Genomic DNA, 17,055 nt, shown 5'->3' with positions numbered 1-17,055 from the left:
TCCCTATCCACGGTCTAATTCATATTCCCTGTCATTGTGTGGTTCGCATTGAACATGAACGTCGATGCTTACCCCTTAACCGGTGATAATTCCAACCCGGTTTGGGTATAGTTTTGACGTCCTTGTGCTTGTTTCAGCTTGGGCGTTCACTGATGGAATGCGACCGTGGGTGAATATATGAAAAACAAGAAACATAAAATGGCCCAAATTATTTCCTTCCTGTTTCATAGACTCCAATCAATTGGAGTCTATGAAACAGGAAGGAAATAATTCGGTCCAATCAATTGGAGTCTATGAAACAGGAAGGAAATAATTCGGGCCATTTTATGTTTCTTATTTTTCATATATTCACCCACGGTCGCATTTCAACAGTGAACGCCCAAGCTGAAACAAGCACAAGGACGTCAAAACTATACCCAAACCGGGTTGGAATTATCACCGGTTCAGGGGTAAGCATCGAGGTTCATGTTCAATGCGAACCACACAATGACAGGGAATATGAATTAGACCGTGGATAGGGAATGTGACCATTAATATGACACATTGCTCTTTACTTCATGAAGGATATACCACGCACGCCTAGAATAGAGGGAAGGTATGTACCGGCATGCCTATATGAGTTTTCTTTGCGTAGCTCACCAGGACACAAGGGCTGATCTATACGTTCTCTTCTCGAATATCCTGTCGGGTCTTTTGGCTTTCTGATTGGGGAGCACAAAACCTTTTCAATGAAAATGGCCAATGTTCATTGACGTGCATTTTTTACCTTCTGTGAGAAATGTTTAAAGAATTGCTATAACATACTGTAAACAAGGACTGTAGTGCACTCATCTTGGTGAACTCATGGTGTAACTCACACCCATCTTCTTCCCTGCATGCTCACACAGCATGCTTAAATAGATCTTTGTATGAACAATTTCTCCATCTCAAAGGGAGTATGTTGTGTTTTAAGAGTGATCACATTCGATAAACCATTTTGCATGATGAATTAAGGGTCTCAAGCCTTGGGATAATTTGTGTCCCTTGTGAGATACATTATCCAATGTATAAAGAATAAGATGTGATGCAGTAGAACACCAGCTCATCCTGTGTGAGGACTGGTATAATGGATATTCTGGCTAGAATATTCATTGTTGTATATTTTGTTTTATTCTCAGCCCTGAAGAGTCAAAGTGACATAAGCTTTGACGAAACACGTGTCAGCTGGCGCGGTGTGACTTGAATATTAAAAAAGAAATTATCTTCAAGAAGAAGTGGACACTAATTTATTGTCTGTGCTTGATATATGAATGTACCTATCATATGTTTGAACCTGTTGTGTGTGCACAGGAATTGTTCTCATATCTCCTAACTTGTCACCAGTTGTAGAGTCCTCCCCAACCTGGGTACTTGTAAATGAATACACCACACACAGAGCTTGGTATTACACATCTTTATTCCACTGTGTGTAACTGCACACTCACCTTTCTAAACCTGACCTCTATTCACCACACTCTAACCCTTACGTCGCAGTACTACAGAGTCCATCAGGATCCAAAAGGTCCCATCAAAGCGAACCCACAAGACACTACAGTACTCATTGGCAAGAAGCTTTTGGAAAATTGGTGTGAGTGTATTGCATCATGCCTAATAACAATACCATGATTCAGAAAAGGGGGTGGTGATGAACAGAGTGCCTGAATTAAGCAGACCACTCTTACCCAGTCCAAAGATCAGGGCTTGATCCATCACCGTTTTTTAGCTCACTGCACCATCCCAGCTCAGAACTTGGCTATATGCAAATTAGTCTGTTCCTGTCCCAGTGCATGATGGGAACAGGGCAAACCAAACTACCAAGCCAATTCTTATACTGGGAAGGAAACAAGCTTCCGGGGACCGGTTTCTGCCATTTCAGGCGTCGTCGGCCCGGCTTGCTTGAATCCTGATGGTGCAATGAGCAAGGGACTCACATGTGAGTATACCCTTCCACGCTTATGGTGGACAAAATGATTCAGAAAAGGGGGTGGTGATGAACAGAGTGCCTGAATTAAGCAGACCACTCTTACCCAGTCCAAAGATCAGGGCTTGATCCATCACCGTTTTTTAGCTCACTGCACCATCCCAGCTCAGAACTTGGCTATATGCAAATTAGTCTGTTCCTGTCCCAGTGCATGATGGGAACAGGGCAAACCAAACTACCAAGCCAATTCTTATACTGGGAAGGAAACAAGCTTCCGGGGACCGGTTTCTGCCATTTCAGGCGCCGTCGGCCCGGCTTGCTTGAATCCTGATGGTGCAATGAGCAAGGGACTCACATCTGAGTATACCCTTCCACGCTTATGGTGGACAAAATGATTCAGAAAAGGGGGTGGTGATGAACAGAGTGCCTGAATTAAGCAGACCACTCTTACCCAGTCCAAAGATCAGGGCTTGATCCATCACCGTTTTTTAGCTCACTGCACCATCCCAGCTCAGAACTTGGCTATATGCAAATTAGTCTGTTCCTGTCCCAGTGCATGATGGGAACAGGGCAAACCAAACTACCAAGCCAATTCTTATACTGGGAAGGAAACAAGCTTCCGGGGACCGGTTTCTGCCATTTCAGGCGTCGTCGGCCCGGCTTGCTTGAATCCTGATGGTGCAATGAGCAAGGGACTCACATCTGAGTATACCCTTCCACGCTTATGGTGGACAAAATGATTCAGAAAAGGGGGTGGTGATGAACAGAGTGCCTGAATTAAGCAGACCACTCTTACCCAGTCCAAAGATCAGGGCTTGATCCATCACCGTTTTTTAGCTCACTGCACCATCCCAGCTCAGAACTTGGCTATATGCAAATTAGTCTGTTCCTGTCCCAGTGCATGATGGGAACAGGGCAAACCAAACTACCAAGCCAATTCTTATACTGGGAAGGAAATAAGCTTCCGGGGACCGGTTTCTGCCATTTCAGGCGTCGTCGGCCCGGCTTGCTTGAATCCTGATGGTGCAATGAGCAAGGGACTCACATCTGAGTATACCCTTCCACGCTTATGGTGGACAAAATGATTCAGAAAAGGGGGTGGTGATGAACAGAGTGCCTGAATTAAGCAGACCACTCTTACCCAGTCCAAAGATCAGGGCTTGATCCATCACCGTTTTTTAGCTCACTGCACCATCCCAGCTCAGAACTTGGCTATATGCAAATTAGTCTGTTCCTGTCCCAATGCATGATGGGAACAGGGCAAACCAAACTAGCAAGCCAATTCTTATACTGGGAAGGAAACAAGCTTCCGGGGACCGGTTTCTGCCATTTCAGGCGTCGTCGGCCCGGCTTGCTTGAATCCTGATGGTGCAATGAGCAAGGGACTCACATCTGAGTATACCCTTCCACGCTTATGGTGGACAAAATGATATAGCCAGGTTCTGAGCTGGGATGGGGCAGCGAGCTAAATAACGGTGATGGATCAAGCCCTGATCTTTGGACTGGGTAAGAGTGGTCTGCTTAATTCAGACACTCTGTTCATCACCACCCCCTTTTCTGAATCGTTTTTGGCCACTATAGGTGTGGCAGGGTATACTCAGACATGAGTCCCTTGCTCACTGCTCCATCAGGATTCAAGCAAGCCGGGCCGACGAGGCTGAAATGCCAGAAACCGGTCCCCGGAAGCTTGTATCCTTTCTGGTGAAGAATTGGCTTGGTAGTTTGGTCTGCCCTGTTCCCATGATGCACTGGGCCAGGGACAGACTAATTTGCATATAGCCAGGTTCTGAGCTGGGATGGGGCAGTGAGCTAAATAACGGTGATGGATCAAGCCCTGATCTTTGGACTGGGTAAGAGTGGTCTGCTTAATTCAGACACTCTGTTCATCACCACCCCCTTTTCTGAATCGTTTTTGGCCACTATAGGTGTGGCAGGGTATACTCAGACATGAGTCCCTTGCTCACTGCTCCATCAGGATTCAAGCAAGCCGGGCCGACGAGGCTGAAATGCCAGAAACCGGTCCCCGGAAGCTTGTATCCTTTCTGGTGAAGAATTGGCTTGGTAGTTTGGTCTGCCCTGTTCCCATGATGCACTGGGCCAGGGACAGACTAATTTGCATATAGCCAGGTTCTGAGCTGGGATGGGGCAGTGAGCTAAATAACGGTGATGGATCAAGCCCTGATCTTTGGACTGGGTAAGAGTGGTCTGCTTAATTCAGACACTCTGTTCATCACCACCCCCTTTTCTGAATCGTTTTTGGCCACTATAGGTGTGGCAGGGTATACTCAGACATGAGTCCCTTGCTCACTGCTCCATCAGGATTCAAGCAAGCCGGTCCGACGAGGCTGAAATGCCAGAAACCGGTCCCCGGAAGCTTGTATCCTTTCTGGTGAAGAATTGGCTTGGTAGTTTGGTCTGCCCTGTTCCCATGATGCACTGGGCCAGGGACAGACTAATTTGCATATAGCCAGGTTCTGAGCTGGGATGGGGCAGTGAGCTAAATAACGGTGATGGATCAAGCCCTGATCTTTGGACTGGGTAAGAGTGGTCTGCTTAATTCAGACACTCTGTTCATCACCACCCCCTTTTCTGAATCGTTAATAACAATACCAGTCATGTGGGGAAAAAAACAAGGGTTTTCCTATTTAAAGATGTGGAAAGAGTTTGAGTTAGGAAGCAAGAGATGAGGTGATTAATAAAGCTATTATTGACTTGGCTGTCGGTGATTGGTTCTTGTCAAGCATAGTCGTGGTCAAGGCAAAGGGTTGTCAAGATGTTCTCGTCCATTCATAGTGAAGTTAAGTGATGGCAATGTTTGTAATCGAAAGAAGGTAGTTAAGTTATCCAGGTTGTTTGACGAAGTGTGAGAATAGTGTCAGAAAAGCTAGTGATATCCGGTCTGGGAGAGAAAGATGCCGAAGTGATTAAATGATTATGAAGTGTTTGACTTATGTTGTAATTAAAGTTCTTGAAATGTTCTGTACATCAAGTTGTAGTTCTTCCATATATTGTTATCTAATGGATGCAATCACTTTCCAGCGTATTGTTACTAGGAGTTTTGTATTGGTTGTTTTGTTGTTAGGGAGGATGAAGTTTTATATTCCTCCTTCTGCACGAGAATGTTGTGAGCATTTGCAATGCATGTGGAGGGTAAGGAAGCTGAAAAAGAGGTTCGATAAACTACTGCTGTGTGGCAAGCTTCCGACATCAACGCTCAATAAGGAGCTCGCCTAATTTTATAAAGAAGTCTTAGTCTTCTTTCAGGAGTCTCTTTAGATAAGGGGTAATCTGTTTTATCCGAGGAATTTAAAAAACTAGCCTACCTATGGCGTTCTGAAATAATTGAACCTTTTTAGGTCACACTAAGGGAAGCCAAAATGTTAGCTGTTAGCATATTCCAATCTTGCACCAATAACAGCAGCCATAATGGTCTTCATAGCTTCAAATGAAAGGAACAGTTGGATCTTCCAATCAGTTTGCAACATGAATAAACACTTAGAAGCCACCACATTTATTTGAGGCATAACAAAATTATGATCATCCAGGAAACCAAGGGATTGTAACATACCCATTGCTGAAGGCCGGTAGCAATTTGTCCATATTGAATTTTTCCAATTTAACACCGCAATTTCCGTCTTTCCAATATTTAATTTTAAGTGGTTATGTTTCATCCATCTACTAATAAGGACATCATATCTTTAAACTGATCTTGTGCTGGTGTCAGGATATCAAGCTGAAGTACAATCTGAAAGTCGTCAGGATTATTAAAAATCAGACACCCTCTTTCTGACAGTTCTTTTATGAAGGGCTGAATGTAAATGCTGAAAGGATGTGGTGTCCTAGATTAAATAAATTGGACTGCATGTGTCCTATTCTCCAAAAATGAGGCAAGCCAATTAAACACCAACCCTGAAAATCCCAATGTTTGCATTCGATCCAACAAGATCTTGTGATCAACATGTCAAAAGCCATGGATAATTCAACTAAAATCAAGGATGGTATATGTCCATCATCCAGATCTCCTCTCAAGTCATAAATAACTGATGAAATCACTGTTTTTGAGTTGTGTCTAATTCAGAAATCTGCTTGATCAGGATCTAAGTATTTAGAGTTAGAAAGATTATAACGGACTCCCTGTGCTATATGAGCTTCCAGGAGTTTGGCATAGTGAGGCAGTAGAGAAATGTGTTGAAAATTCTTTAGGATTTTTAATTAGCCCGGGTTTTTTTTTCAATATAGAGATTACAGTAGCTTTTTCAAAGTGATTAAGGACTCTACCTGCCCTAAAAGATGCTTTTAATAGCTTGGTAAGAGGGTCTATGATGGAAGTGGCCATTCAATGTAGCACTCAAGTTCTTTCTTCGAGTTTTGAGACATACATAATTTACTTGTAAAGTACTTTGTCTTAGCCTGAATAATCATCTTTTTTAATTATGCATGCCCTTTTTAAAGGCTTGTTTACCTAGGTTTTGATATTCTTTCCACCACTGGCTTTAAAGGCATCTAAGTTGTAGTTTAGCTCCTGCCAATTCATTAGAAAACCAAGGGGCTAACACTGACCTTTTATAAGCTCGCTTTAGCTCAGAAGGAGCATACTCATGACCTGTATTATCGATCCAATTATTGAACTTCTGAACATCCTCACCCGGGTTGTCATTTGAAGTAGGTTTAGTTAAATTGTACGTCTCCTGCATGCGTATCTAATCAACCCTATCATATTTACAGGATGAGCCCTTGTGGGCAGGAGGTTGTCTATCTTTCATCCAAAGGGTTTTTAAGGATAGTCGGGTAAAATAATGATCAGACAATCCAAATGGTTCAATACTATGCTTCTCAACAGTTAATGACAAACAGCATCAAAAATGTTAAATGTATGGGGGCTGGCCACTTCAGATATTCAATCATATTATATGGCCTCACTGATATTAGTATTAAATGAGTGGTGGTATGGTGGTCGGAAAGACCCCGCCTACGCGGTGGAACGGAGGTTTATGGGTGAATCCACCATGCATACTATTCTGTATTCTGAGTCGTTGCGTAATTCCCTACCGTCCGCCACCCAGGCGGTTTTTCATGTGTGGAAGCAATCCCTTCGTAAGATGGGATGGTGGAATAAACTGACTAGGGAGACCCCGCTGTGGAATAATGGTCGGCTACCGCAGCTGGCGGCGCTAGCTGGATTTCAAGGCTGGTACAACATTGGGATCCCTACTCTAGGGCATGTAATGCATGGCGCTGTCCTCAAATCTTTCGAAGATCTTCAATAAGAATACCACATGTCAAAAACTCAATTCTATAAGTACCTCCAGTTTCGGCATGCTAAGTCACCGAGTATTTCAGGATTAGAGACGCTTCCTGAGTTCAGTCCAATTGAGGCCAAATTCTTTATGGGGGACCTACAGGATCATAAGATTTCAAAGGTTTATCAATACCTGGTGACTCATAGTTCCACTACACTAGATAAACTCATAGAGACCTGGGAGGGAGATGTGGGCCAATTAGATGGGGCGACTAGATGGATGCACTGGCCTCTCCTAGAGCAGCAGCGATATCCATGAGGCTACGTCTCATTCAATTCAAATACCTTCATCAGGTTTATTACACGAGGCTTAGATTGTGGAGGGCTGGTCTGGTAGCATCCCGCTGTGCCTGAGATGTGGACGTGAAGAGTTGTCCCTTACGCACACCCTTGGCACTCTACAGCACTTGCAGAATTTTGGAGAGGGGTGTTAGCCTGCTTGGCGGAGGTACTGGGGTAGAAACTACCTTCCTCACCGAAACTGACAATTTTACACATTATGGACGACACAGGCTGCAATATTTACAAAAGGCACTTACTGTTGCTGGGATTGACACTATCCAAGAGAGATATAGCAAGGCTGTGGAAGGCGCCGACCCCACCCTTTCTTTCGGTATGGAAGAATGGGTTGAACTTTAGCATGGGGTTGGAGATCCCGGTATTTACGGCCAGGGGCTGCCCGAACAAACACGCAATAATCTGGAAACGATGGGCAGGCTACCGGGGCCTCGACCTAGACCCAATACCCCCGGTGGAGGCGTCTATATCTGCCTTGATCTGTAGTTATTAGGACAGGGGACTGGAAATGTAATGAAGTGGCGTCCAGCTGAAGATGGGAAGTGTGGTGATAACCGAAATGTAGCTGTGTGCTGGTGTAATTGGGGGGAGGGGTTTTACGATAATCACGCTATATTGTTTTGTTTGATATTTCTGTTCAAAATATGTAATTTAATTTCCAAAGACAATGACTTGCAGTGCTTGATATGGCAGTTGCTTTCTGGCTTAAGGAGCACTGCACTGTATATGACTTTTGACATAATAAAGTGTGTTTTAAAAAAAATGTCATTGTATCTGTGTTAATGCCATAAACCTTAATCAATTCTACAAGATGTGTCTAGTAACGTCCCTTTAACTAATATATAGTGGTCTTTTGGATCAGTATTCGTTTTGCAGATTTTAAAGTCGGAAGATTTGTGCATTATAATGGACAAATTCTTGTGAGTAGGAATAATATGATGCAAAGCACATGTTAACACCCATTTCGTTCACTTCCCCGGATGTCTGCCCTCGTTGTCAACACACAGAGGGCATGTTTATACATATGGTGTGTGATTGCCCACAACTGTCATTATACTGGACAGCGATGGCGGGCATGCTCACGGAGGCTTCGTGCTCAATAATTGTATCACACCGCTCACACTTTCTGCTAGGTGTCACATCACGCACTACAAAGCATAAAACCCTCAATAAATTCCTAGATTTAGCCTTGGTATTAGCCAATCAGAGGCTAGTCATGTCCTAGAAATAGCACCTAACCCCCTCTGTCCAAACGTGGCTCACAGATCTCCATAGAGACCTGGTTGTCGAACTCGAGATATCCCGTGCTAATATACCAGGCCGTATTATCACCCCCGATCCTCCCGACCGGAAGGCATATCTCACGGTAATCGAGTTAAAACTAACACACGCCCCATTTGGTCTGCCAGCCTCTTAGGGCGGACCTACTGCAATGGCCATCTAGGGAAGGATATATACTATAGGAAGATGTTCTTCTGCTTAAGTGTGCCCCCCTCGCCTCCGTCATCCTTTGGATGGTCTCCCTCCCGAGTGACCCCCTTCCCCAAGCGACACATTCAGGGCATATTCATGCATTGGCATACCGGCGTAATGCGCCGATACCGCACAGTCATACAGCTAGGTCATAGCTCCCCACCCCCAAATGGATACACTCGAACCAGGCATTGCATATCATGTCCTCCTTTGCCAGTTGTTTAGACTATTTAAGATGTGAGTTGCAAGAACTGTCATGACGGGTGGTTGTCTAAATGAGATATGGATATCATGGTGCAATAATGGATGCAATTCTATGACCGACTTTAAGTTCCTGACTTTCTTACTGATCCTTTTTTTATCATACCGAATTGTTGTTTTGCATCAATGCGTGCTCCCAACTTGTCTGGTGACTTGTACGCTTTCCTTGAAATTTAATGAAGACTTGTTAAAAAAAACACCGTTTTTGTTCACCTGGTGGCAAACTATGCAAGTCAGTCTGCTGCATTATGTGTTTTAAGTAACATGGCCATAACCTACATTGTGTCTATCTAGGTAGGCGAATATTTGTCATTGCTGTTGGGGTTTGTTTGGACCTCCAATATTACAGGATATTAGCAAACTTTTAGATTTATTTTGCATGCTAATATTCTGTATTGTCAAGTGACAAATTAGTTGGTGCTGGAGTACAAGATATAGTTTCAATATGTAGTATGTGCTGAGAAGGACCATTTGAACACTGAGTTACTTCTAACATTTCCAACAACCAATCCCCCTTTCCTACTGACTCGTTCCCTAATCAGTGATTCCAATAACAACATGCCAAACCGAGAGGCTAAACAAAGTAACTATTTGCCAATAAGCACCACGGGCCAATAGCTAACGCCGACCTGACCCTTTAATGTTCGGTCATGGGATAGGACAAAGATATTCTTTGTAGGCTGGCAATGGCAGTGACACCAATAAAGACAGTTTGATTGCCAAGAAGTCTATTTGTGTTACATGTCTGCTTATGTGATGAATATGGTATCCAACGGACCATCGTAGAAAGAGGGAGGTTTGGATTAGATCTGATTTGCTGTTTTCGTCCTATTTCCATTTGGTCACTTTTTCAGCTCAAAGTAAGAGGAGAACGCATAACAAACTTTCTTTGGAATAACTAATCTGAATGGCATCTCTGGTTCAGATATAACATTTCACTCACTCCCATTCTAATTATGATTACTTAATTCAGATACATCTTTGCGAGTTTGGTCTTCTGTCTGCTTCTTTGCTTTAAGGGAGCACCTTATCCTGACCTTCCAATGTTCCGTTGAGGAGTTGGTAGCTACTCCAGAAGTCATAAATAGGCTAATCTTATTTTCCCATCTGATTCTTTTTAAAACTATCTTTATTGAGTTTTGTAGCATTACATAATGTACAATACATAATGGCCATCCATGTTTGCAATTATAACATCATGCACTCATCAAATAGTGTACATATGCCTTGCTTCAGACGTGAACTCGGAATTTCAAACTGATTCTAACTTAGTACAGCCTTGCACCATATACGGCACTTCATTTAATTAGAGTTTTTTTCTGGTGTCAATGAATGCTTTTACCATTATCTGAGCGGATTTGGAGAAGTCTAGAAAAAATGATATTCTTGTTATTAGATGTCGAATTTCCCCCTTTTCTGTGGTCATCTGCAGGATTAAAGCTCAACATCTGTGATTAAGTAATTTTACATTTACAGGTCTCGGTGGATCTCCTGGTGGAGGACTTGGTGTCAATAATCTGTATGCTCTTTAAATTGTGAACACTGCAGAAAAAGCGTATTTGCCAAATAGGTATTTAATGCTGTGTTATAGGCAAGTTTCCATACTGCTGTCACCGATGTTTCCGCCAGACCTGCGATGCACACATTGAATCATCACAAATGGGCCTCCATATTATAACTTTTGTTTTACATTTCTCCAGGCATTTTCTAAATTTTAGGATTTTTTTTCACCTGTTTGTAATCCCTATATCAGAGGTGATCAATGCCCCATAGAGGAACACTTAAGGGGATCCTTGTAGTCATACATTTGTCATTTGCCCAGGACCTATAATGTGTGCATGTTCTCGTTGTTAATGTGGCATTGACCCCCTCTGATACAGTAACTAGTCTATTTAAAGACGCAAGCACATTCAGCACTTGAGGCATAATAAATCAGCAATTGTTGTATGTTGTATGTACAGCTGATAGCCATGAAGGGATCCTGGTTCTGATGAAAACCAGAGACCTCTATGATGGGACCGCACAATTACAGAAACGTGTTGACCTATTTGATTCTGGAGGACTAACACTCCTATGTTTCTTGACTCCCTTTTCATGATCTCCTGGGCCTTTCAGTAATTATTATCTTTTGAAGGGGCCCGAGACTTCTGGTCTGCAACTCTGGATCCTACACCAATTTCATTGATAGTACGTCCTGTAATCAGGGGGCCCATTTGCCACCATATTAATTTAAGATGACTAATTCAAACCCTTGATGAATCATGGCACCTACGTCAGTGAGTGAAGGCTCGCCTTATACTTTTTCGTAATTATTTAGTCCTCTTTGGATACATATACACAAGATTTTAGGTCTCTCTACAACAGAATACTTTACTCTTGGGACCCCCACAGAGTTGTCTTGAATGCTCAATTGTTCGTATAATTTTATCAGCTTATGCCTTTAAGAGACTGGACATCTTTCTGGATAGAAATAAAACAAAGAAGGTGAAGAGCATTTGTGATGCTATCTATAGAATCATACTGTGTATCCTTCATGGCACCAGGGGGCTGAGGTTGCATGTGTGTTAAACACATACATAAGCAGCTTTCTTCCACACCTTTGTAACTGTCATTGTCTGTATCAATACAATAATGTTTTGTATTCGCTGAACTCATGGTTGGTTCTCTAGATATGCCCTGAAAATGTACCCTGTTTTGGAAGTCCATCCCTCTTGAACTTATAATTAATGGCCCTGTTAGTCCTGGCACCATTGGAGTGGGTCTCCCTTCCATCTTTTGCGGTTGCCTCTAATGTTTTTGCTGGTTTTAGATGCTTTGGGCACTGTGCCACTGCTATTCAGTTCCACAGTGCAAGTGCCCCCTATGGTAAATTGATGTATGGATTAGTGACTCCATGATTGGCTTATTTGGTTTACTTGTCAAACCCAAATACAGTGCACTGCGTGTGCCCAGGGCTTGTAAATCAAATGCTACTGGTGGGCTTGCAGCACTGATTGTGCTACCCACAGGAGGTGCTTGTAAAGTGTGTCTCAGGCCTGCCATTGCAGAGCCTGTGTGCAGTCTGGTACTGCCATGTTGACATGGCAAGTGCACCCTCTTGCTAGTCCCTAAACCTTCCCTTTTCTTCATATCAGACACCCCTACGGTAAGCCCAAGGGCAGAGTGCATTTTACGTAAAAGGTAGGCCATGCCCTGATGTGTGTGGCATGTCCTGATAGTGAATTACAGCAAATTTCGTTTTTCACTATTGCAAGGCTACCTGTTCACCATAGGCCAGAATGGGCAGTTTGATTATAACATCTTATAATACTAACTGACTCAGGGAACTAGGTAGAAATTCGTGTTTAGTATGCCTGAACTCAGAATGATAACATACATCTTTTAGTGAAGTTGGTTTTAACATTCTGTGTTTGGAAATACCTCTTTTAGAAAGTAGGTATTTGCTTGCCTAGCCATTCAAGCCTGCCTCTGCTAGGTTGTGTATTCCTTGTCTGGTTTGTGAGTGACAGGGGCTGGGGTGGCTCCAGGAGACAGGGCGAGTCCGCACGGGGCTGAATAGAGCCTTCTGCATGTAGAGTGGGATGAGTAGCACCTGGTACCTGAATAGGGTTGTGCCTGCCTTCCACAATGCTGGCTCCACCTCCTGCGTTGTGTCTGAGGACCCTGGCCCATCCTGACAAAGAAGAGCAGGAGTCTTGTAAATAAAGGGCTCCGAAACTGACCAGGGCTGGTATGGACTAGGTACAGACACTTTGTGGATATAAAAAGGGGGACCCAGACCCCAGAACTTAAGATCTTTTCTGGGAATCAAGATGAACCTTCGCTGAGGAGAAGAACCAGGAAGCTGAAGGAGGAGACTACCCCTGTGCTGTGTATTTGGGGGTTAGCCTGCAGTGGTTGCTTCATTGCCAAAGAAACGAGAAGAGAACCGAGTGTGCTTTTCATCAACTTGAAGAAGAATCTTCAAGTGCTTGAACTGTGAGCTTGCCTCCTGACTGAAGTCTCAGGGATACAAGACTTTACCAACTAGCTCCCCCTGAATTCCCTTGCTGGGAACTGAAGTGCCTTCTGTTGTGCTGGGCCTTCTGTGAAACTGTGTGTCCCCGGAAGCTGGAAGAGCGACTCAACGACTAGAAGTGTGTCGCCACCACAGCAGTTGCCGTCGCATTGCCAAGGAAGCGTTCCGCCGCTGTTGACATCGCATTGCCGAAGCGTGGCGCATCACCGGAGAAGCGTTCCACCGGCGCAGAGGTCGCCATCGCATAACTGAGAGAAGCACATCGCAGGGCCTGTCGCGGCTCCAAAGATCATCGAGTCGCCGCACGGCCGTTGGGCGTGCACGCATCGCATCAACGTTGTCGCATTGTAACCAAGACGCCATTTTGTCGCATCGCACCGGAGAGCAGTATTGCATCGAGGTGCCAACTTGTCGCATCGTACCGGAGAGCAGTAAGAAACCGACTCATCACCTCCCCACACAGTAAGGAAGCGAGCTTCAACTCCCCTGCACAGCAGTAAGGAACCACCCATCCACTCCCCTGAGTGTAAGGAACCAACGCATCACCTTCCCTGCGACCCTTTAGTTTGCTTTGCGTTACACATCCAAGGAACTTTGAGTAAAATGTTGCATTTATAACTTGAGAGAACTGAGCTATTTTCTACCATTTTAAAGTCTATTTTTGAGTAGAGAATTGTGGATTCATTTGGTCTTGTGTTAAGTCTATATATGGAAAATGCTTCTTACCAGTATGCATCTGTTCTTGGCATGTAGAGCTGCGGATTCTTACACTGTGCATTAGATCGCCACCTGGTGTTGGGCTCGGATGATTGCATGTTGTTGTCATCTTGGAAGAAGTCTTTGTAGTCACAATATAGGTGACTCCTCCCTTGGACGATAGTGCGCATGGGCATCGGCTCCATCCTTAGATTGTTTTTCGCCATGATGTGAAATAATGGAGTTTGTAGAAAGAAGAAAGGATGTTCATGCGTGTATATCTAATTAAGATAGAACTGGAACAGATACAAGCCCCGAATCTGCAGCTCTACATGCCAAGAACAGATGCATACTGGTAAGTAGCATTTTCCGTTCGAGGCATATGATCTCCAGATCTTACACCGTGCATCGATTGTACAGCAGTGTCTCCCCTAGCGGTGGTCACCTGTATCTGTTGCAGTAGTTAGAAAGAGGGTTTGAGGACAACTTGGCCTACTGCAGCTTGCTGCTTAGCTTGCACATCAACACAATAGTGTTTAATAAAGGTGTATGTTGAAGACCATGTTGCTGCCTTGCAGATGTCTTCTAGGGGAATGTTACCTAAGAAAGCCATGGAGGCTCCTAGTTTGCGTGTGGAGTGCGCTCTAGGAGGAACTGTTATGTTGTCTGTTTTGTAGATATGCTGCAATGGCTGCAAGATGTAAATGTATAGATGAACATGCTAGATTACATCTTTGTAAATGGAGAAGGTAATTCGGCACCGAAGGTATCGTTTTCGGCGTCAAGGCGTGATTCGAGGGCTTGGATGCATTGGAAACAGGTTTAGTGGGTTTCGGCACAGAAGATTTTGGGGTGGAAGCTGGTTTCATTGGTTTCGGTGCCGTATTGTCTTCAGGAGTCGACGGTTTCTGGGTCTTTTTCAGAACCGGGACTTCTTTCGGTTTCGGTGCCGAGGGAGCTGGTCATATCGGCACGTGCGGTTTGCTCGGTAAGGAGCTACCAGAAGACTTTAATATTTTCTTGGGAGCTGGGCTCGATGGCGGTGCTTTAGAAGCAATGTCTCAGTCTCGACTGGGCCCGAAGGTGGAGTTTTGACCTTAGCCTTTGGTTTAGGTGGTTGGGTGGGGCAGTCGTACTCACGCGTTGACCTGATGGTATGGAGTCATCGGAGTCATCTGCCTCAGATACGATCTGGAGATCATCGGAATCTTCCTCGGGGGACACATGGACCTTCGTCAAAGATATCCACCGGTTCCGGAGCTTATCTCTGCATGTCACGTCGACGGGCCCTCCGATCTCGAATGGTTTTCTTGGATCAAAAGGACGCACAAGCTGTGCAGTTCGAGTCATCGTGTTCCGGTGATAAACACAGTTTACACACTTTGTGATGGTCGCTGTGTGGAAATTTTGCTCCACACTCGGGGCATCTTTTGAATGGTGTCCTTTCCATGAGGTGTAGGCCTCACCGCATGGGTAGGCCCGACGGCCCGCGTCTACGACTGGAATCGAAGTGATGAGGTTGAGTCTATGTATATTGAAGTTAAAGTTTGTTTTTAGAAAGTTTGCGCGTCGAAGTCTTCAAAAAGTCGACTTTCGAACAAGCGGAAAAGTTTCATCCAAACCCAGTGGCAGAAAAAAACAATCTAAGGATGGGGCTTATGCCCATGCGCACTATCGTCCAAGGGAGGAGTCACCTATCTCGTGACTACAAAGACTTCTTCCAAGACGACAACAACATGCAATCATCCGAGCCCAACACCAGGTGGCGATCTAATGCACAGTGTAAGATCTGCAGCTCATATGCCTCGAACAAATACTTCTTTTTATAATACAACCTGTGTGCTGTCCATCTGTAGTGTTGTCACTGTATTACTGTATGTGTTCAAAAATGCTTTACACACTACCTCTGAGATAAGCCTGTCTGCTCATTCCAAGCTACCAAGGGGATGAGCATGGGTTATTTTAGGAATGTAGCCTCCTTACCCTGACTAGACACAAGGGTCCCTATGTGTTCAAAGGTACCTATCTCTGCCAACTAGTGACCCCCAAATCCAACAGGCCCTGATACTAGAGTGAGTGAAAATGGTTTTGTGTCACACTGGAGGTGAAGTAGAATCCACGCTCAGACAGAGAACAGGAACCATGTTTACGACTTACTTCTTTCTCCCATGTTCTGAAGGTGCTGAATGACACCAGATTTGAGATCACTTGGCAGGAATCGCCCTTTTAGGCCTGGCAGAAGAAGTCTAGAAAAAGAGAAAATAGTACACATTCTTTTAAAAATAATGTACTGTGACTCAAAGGGAATAATCAGGTAAGCCTAAGTTTAATGGTTATGAGAACAAATCCATTGGATGTGTCGCTTTAACATAGCATCCTCATCAGAGCACACTTTGAACAGTTATTCAATTTTCTTGTTGAATAGCATGTAATTGACATTCTTTGTTTTTCTGCTTTTAAGAATTCAGCAAAGCAAACATCTTCTAAGATCAGCTACATACTTCAAAGCCCTGTACATTCTACAAGATTATAAAAATGGGCATTATCACATGCTTATCCCAAACATGACTTGCTAAATATCGACCCAGGCTGTGCAATAGCCCACTTTTTAGCACTATATTTGGAGAAACTTATACTGTAATCATTAAGCATATATATATATATATATATGCTTAATGCTTTAACCTCTCAGAAAGACTAGTGGATTGTATGTGAATCTATACCAGATACCAACCTACAACATTATTATATTTCTTTACTAGTAAGTAGTTTTTTAAAAATTTATTTTTATTAGCATTTCCAAGAAATATGACAATGTCAAAACAGTGACAATGTTTCAGTACAAAATAACTCTTAAGAAACACTGCATTACAACACTCCGCCTCCAATTGTGCATACTTCGTCTGGTATCCTTAGGCAAACAGCTAGATGAACATTAATTTTAGTTAAACTCTCATATTCCAGTGCACGCAATTTACAGTTGAACATCTGGTACATTAAGATAAGAAATTAGATAACACCAATAGTTTCTGGGTCTTGATCTCTGTGGTAACTCTTCCTCATAGGTCTGTA

The 17,055-nt window shown here is 43.7% G+C and overlaps 1 protein-coding gene across 3 annotated transcripts in view; it reads right to left on the bottom strand.

Moving 5' to 3' along the window:
• The window catches only part of LOC144770405 (sacsin-like), a 435,405-nt gene that overhangs the window by 69,933 nt on the left and 348,417 nt on the right, over window positions 1–17,055 (bottom strand). For all 3 annotated transcript variants that reach the window (XM_078654913.1, XM_078654915.1, XM_078654914.1), the window contains one exon: window positions 16,141–16,229. In XM_078654913.1, the coding sequence (XP_078511039.1) occupies window positions 16,141–16,229 (89 nt within the window). The remainder of the gene's footprint in view (window positions 1–16,140; window positions 16,230–17,055) is intronic.

Source organism: Lissotriton helveticus, chromosome 7 (assembly GCF_964261635.1).
Source record: "Lissotriton helveticus chromosome 7, aLisHel1.1, whole genome shotgun sequence".
NCBI lineage: Eukaryota > Metazoa > Chordata > Amphibia > Caudata > Salamandridae > Lissotriton > Lissotriton helveticus.
The sequence above is the reverse complement of the archived record's forward strand: the minus strand, read 5'-3'. Positions and strand labels throughout refer to the sequence as shown.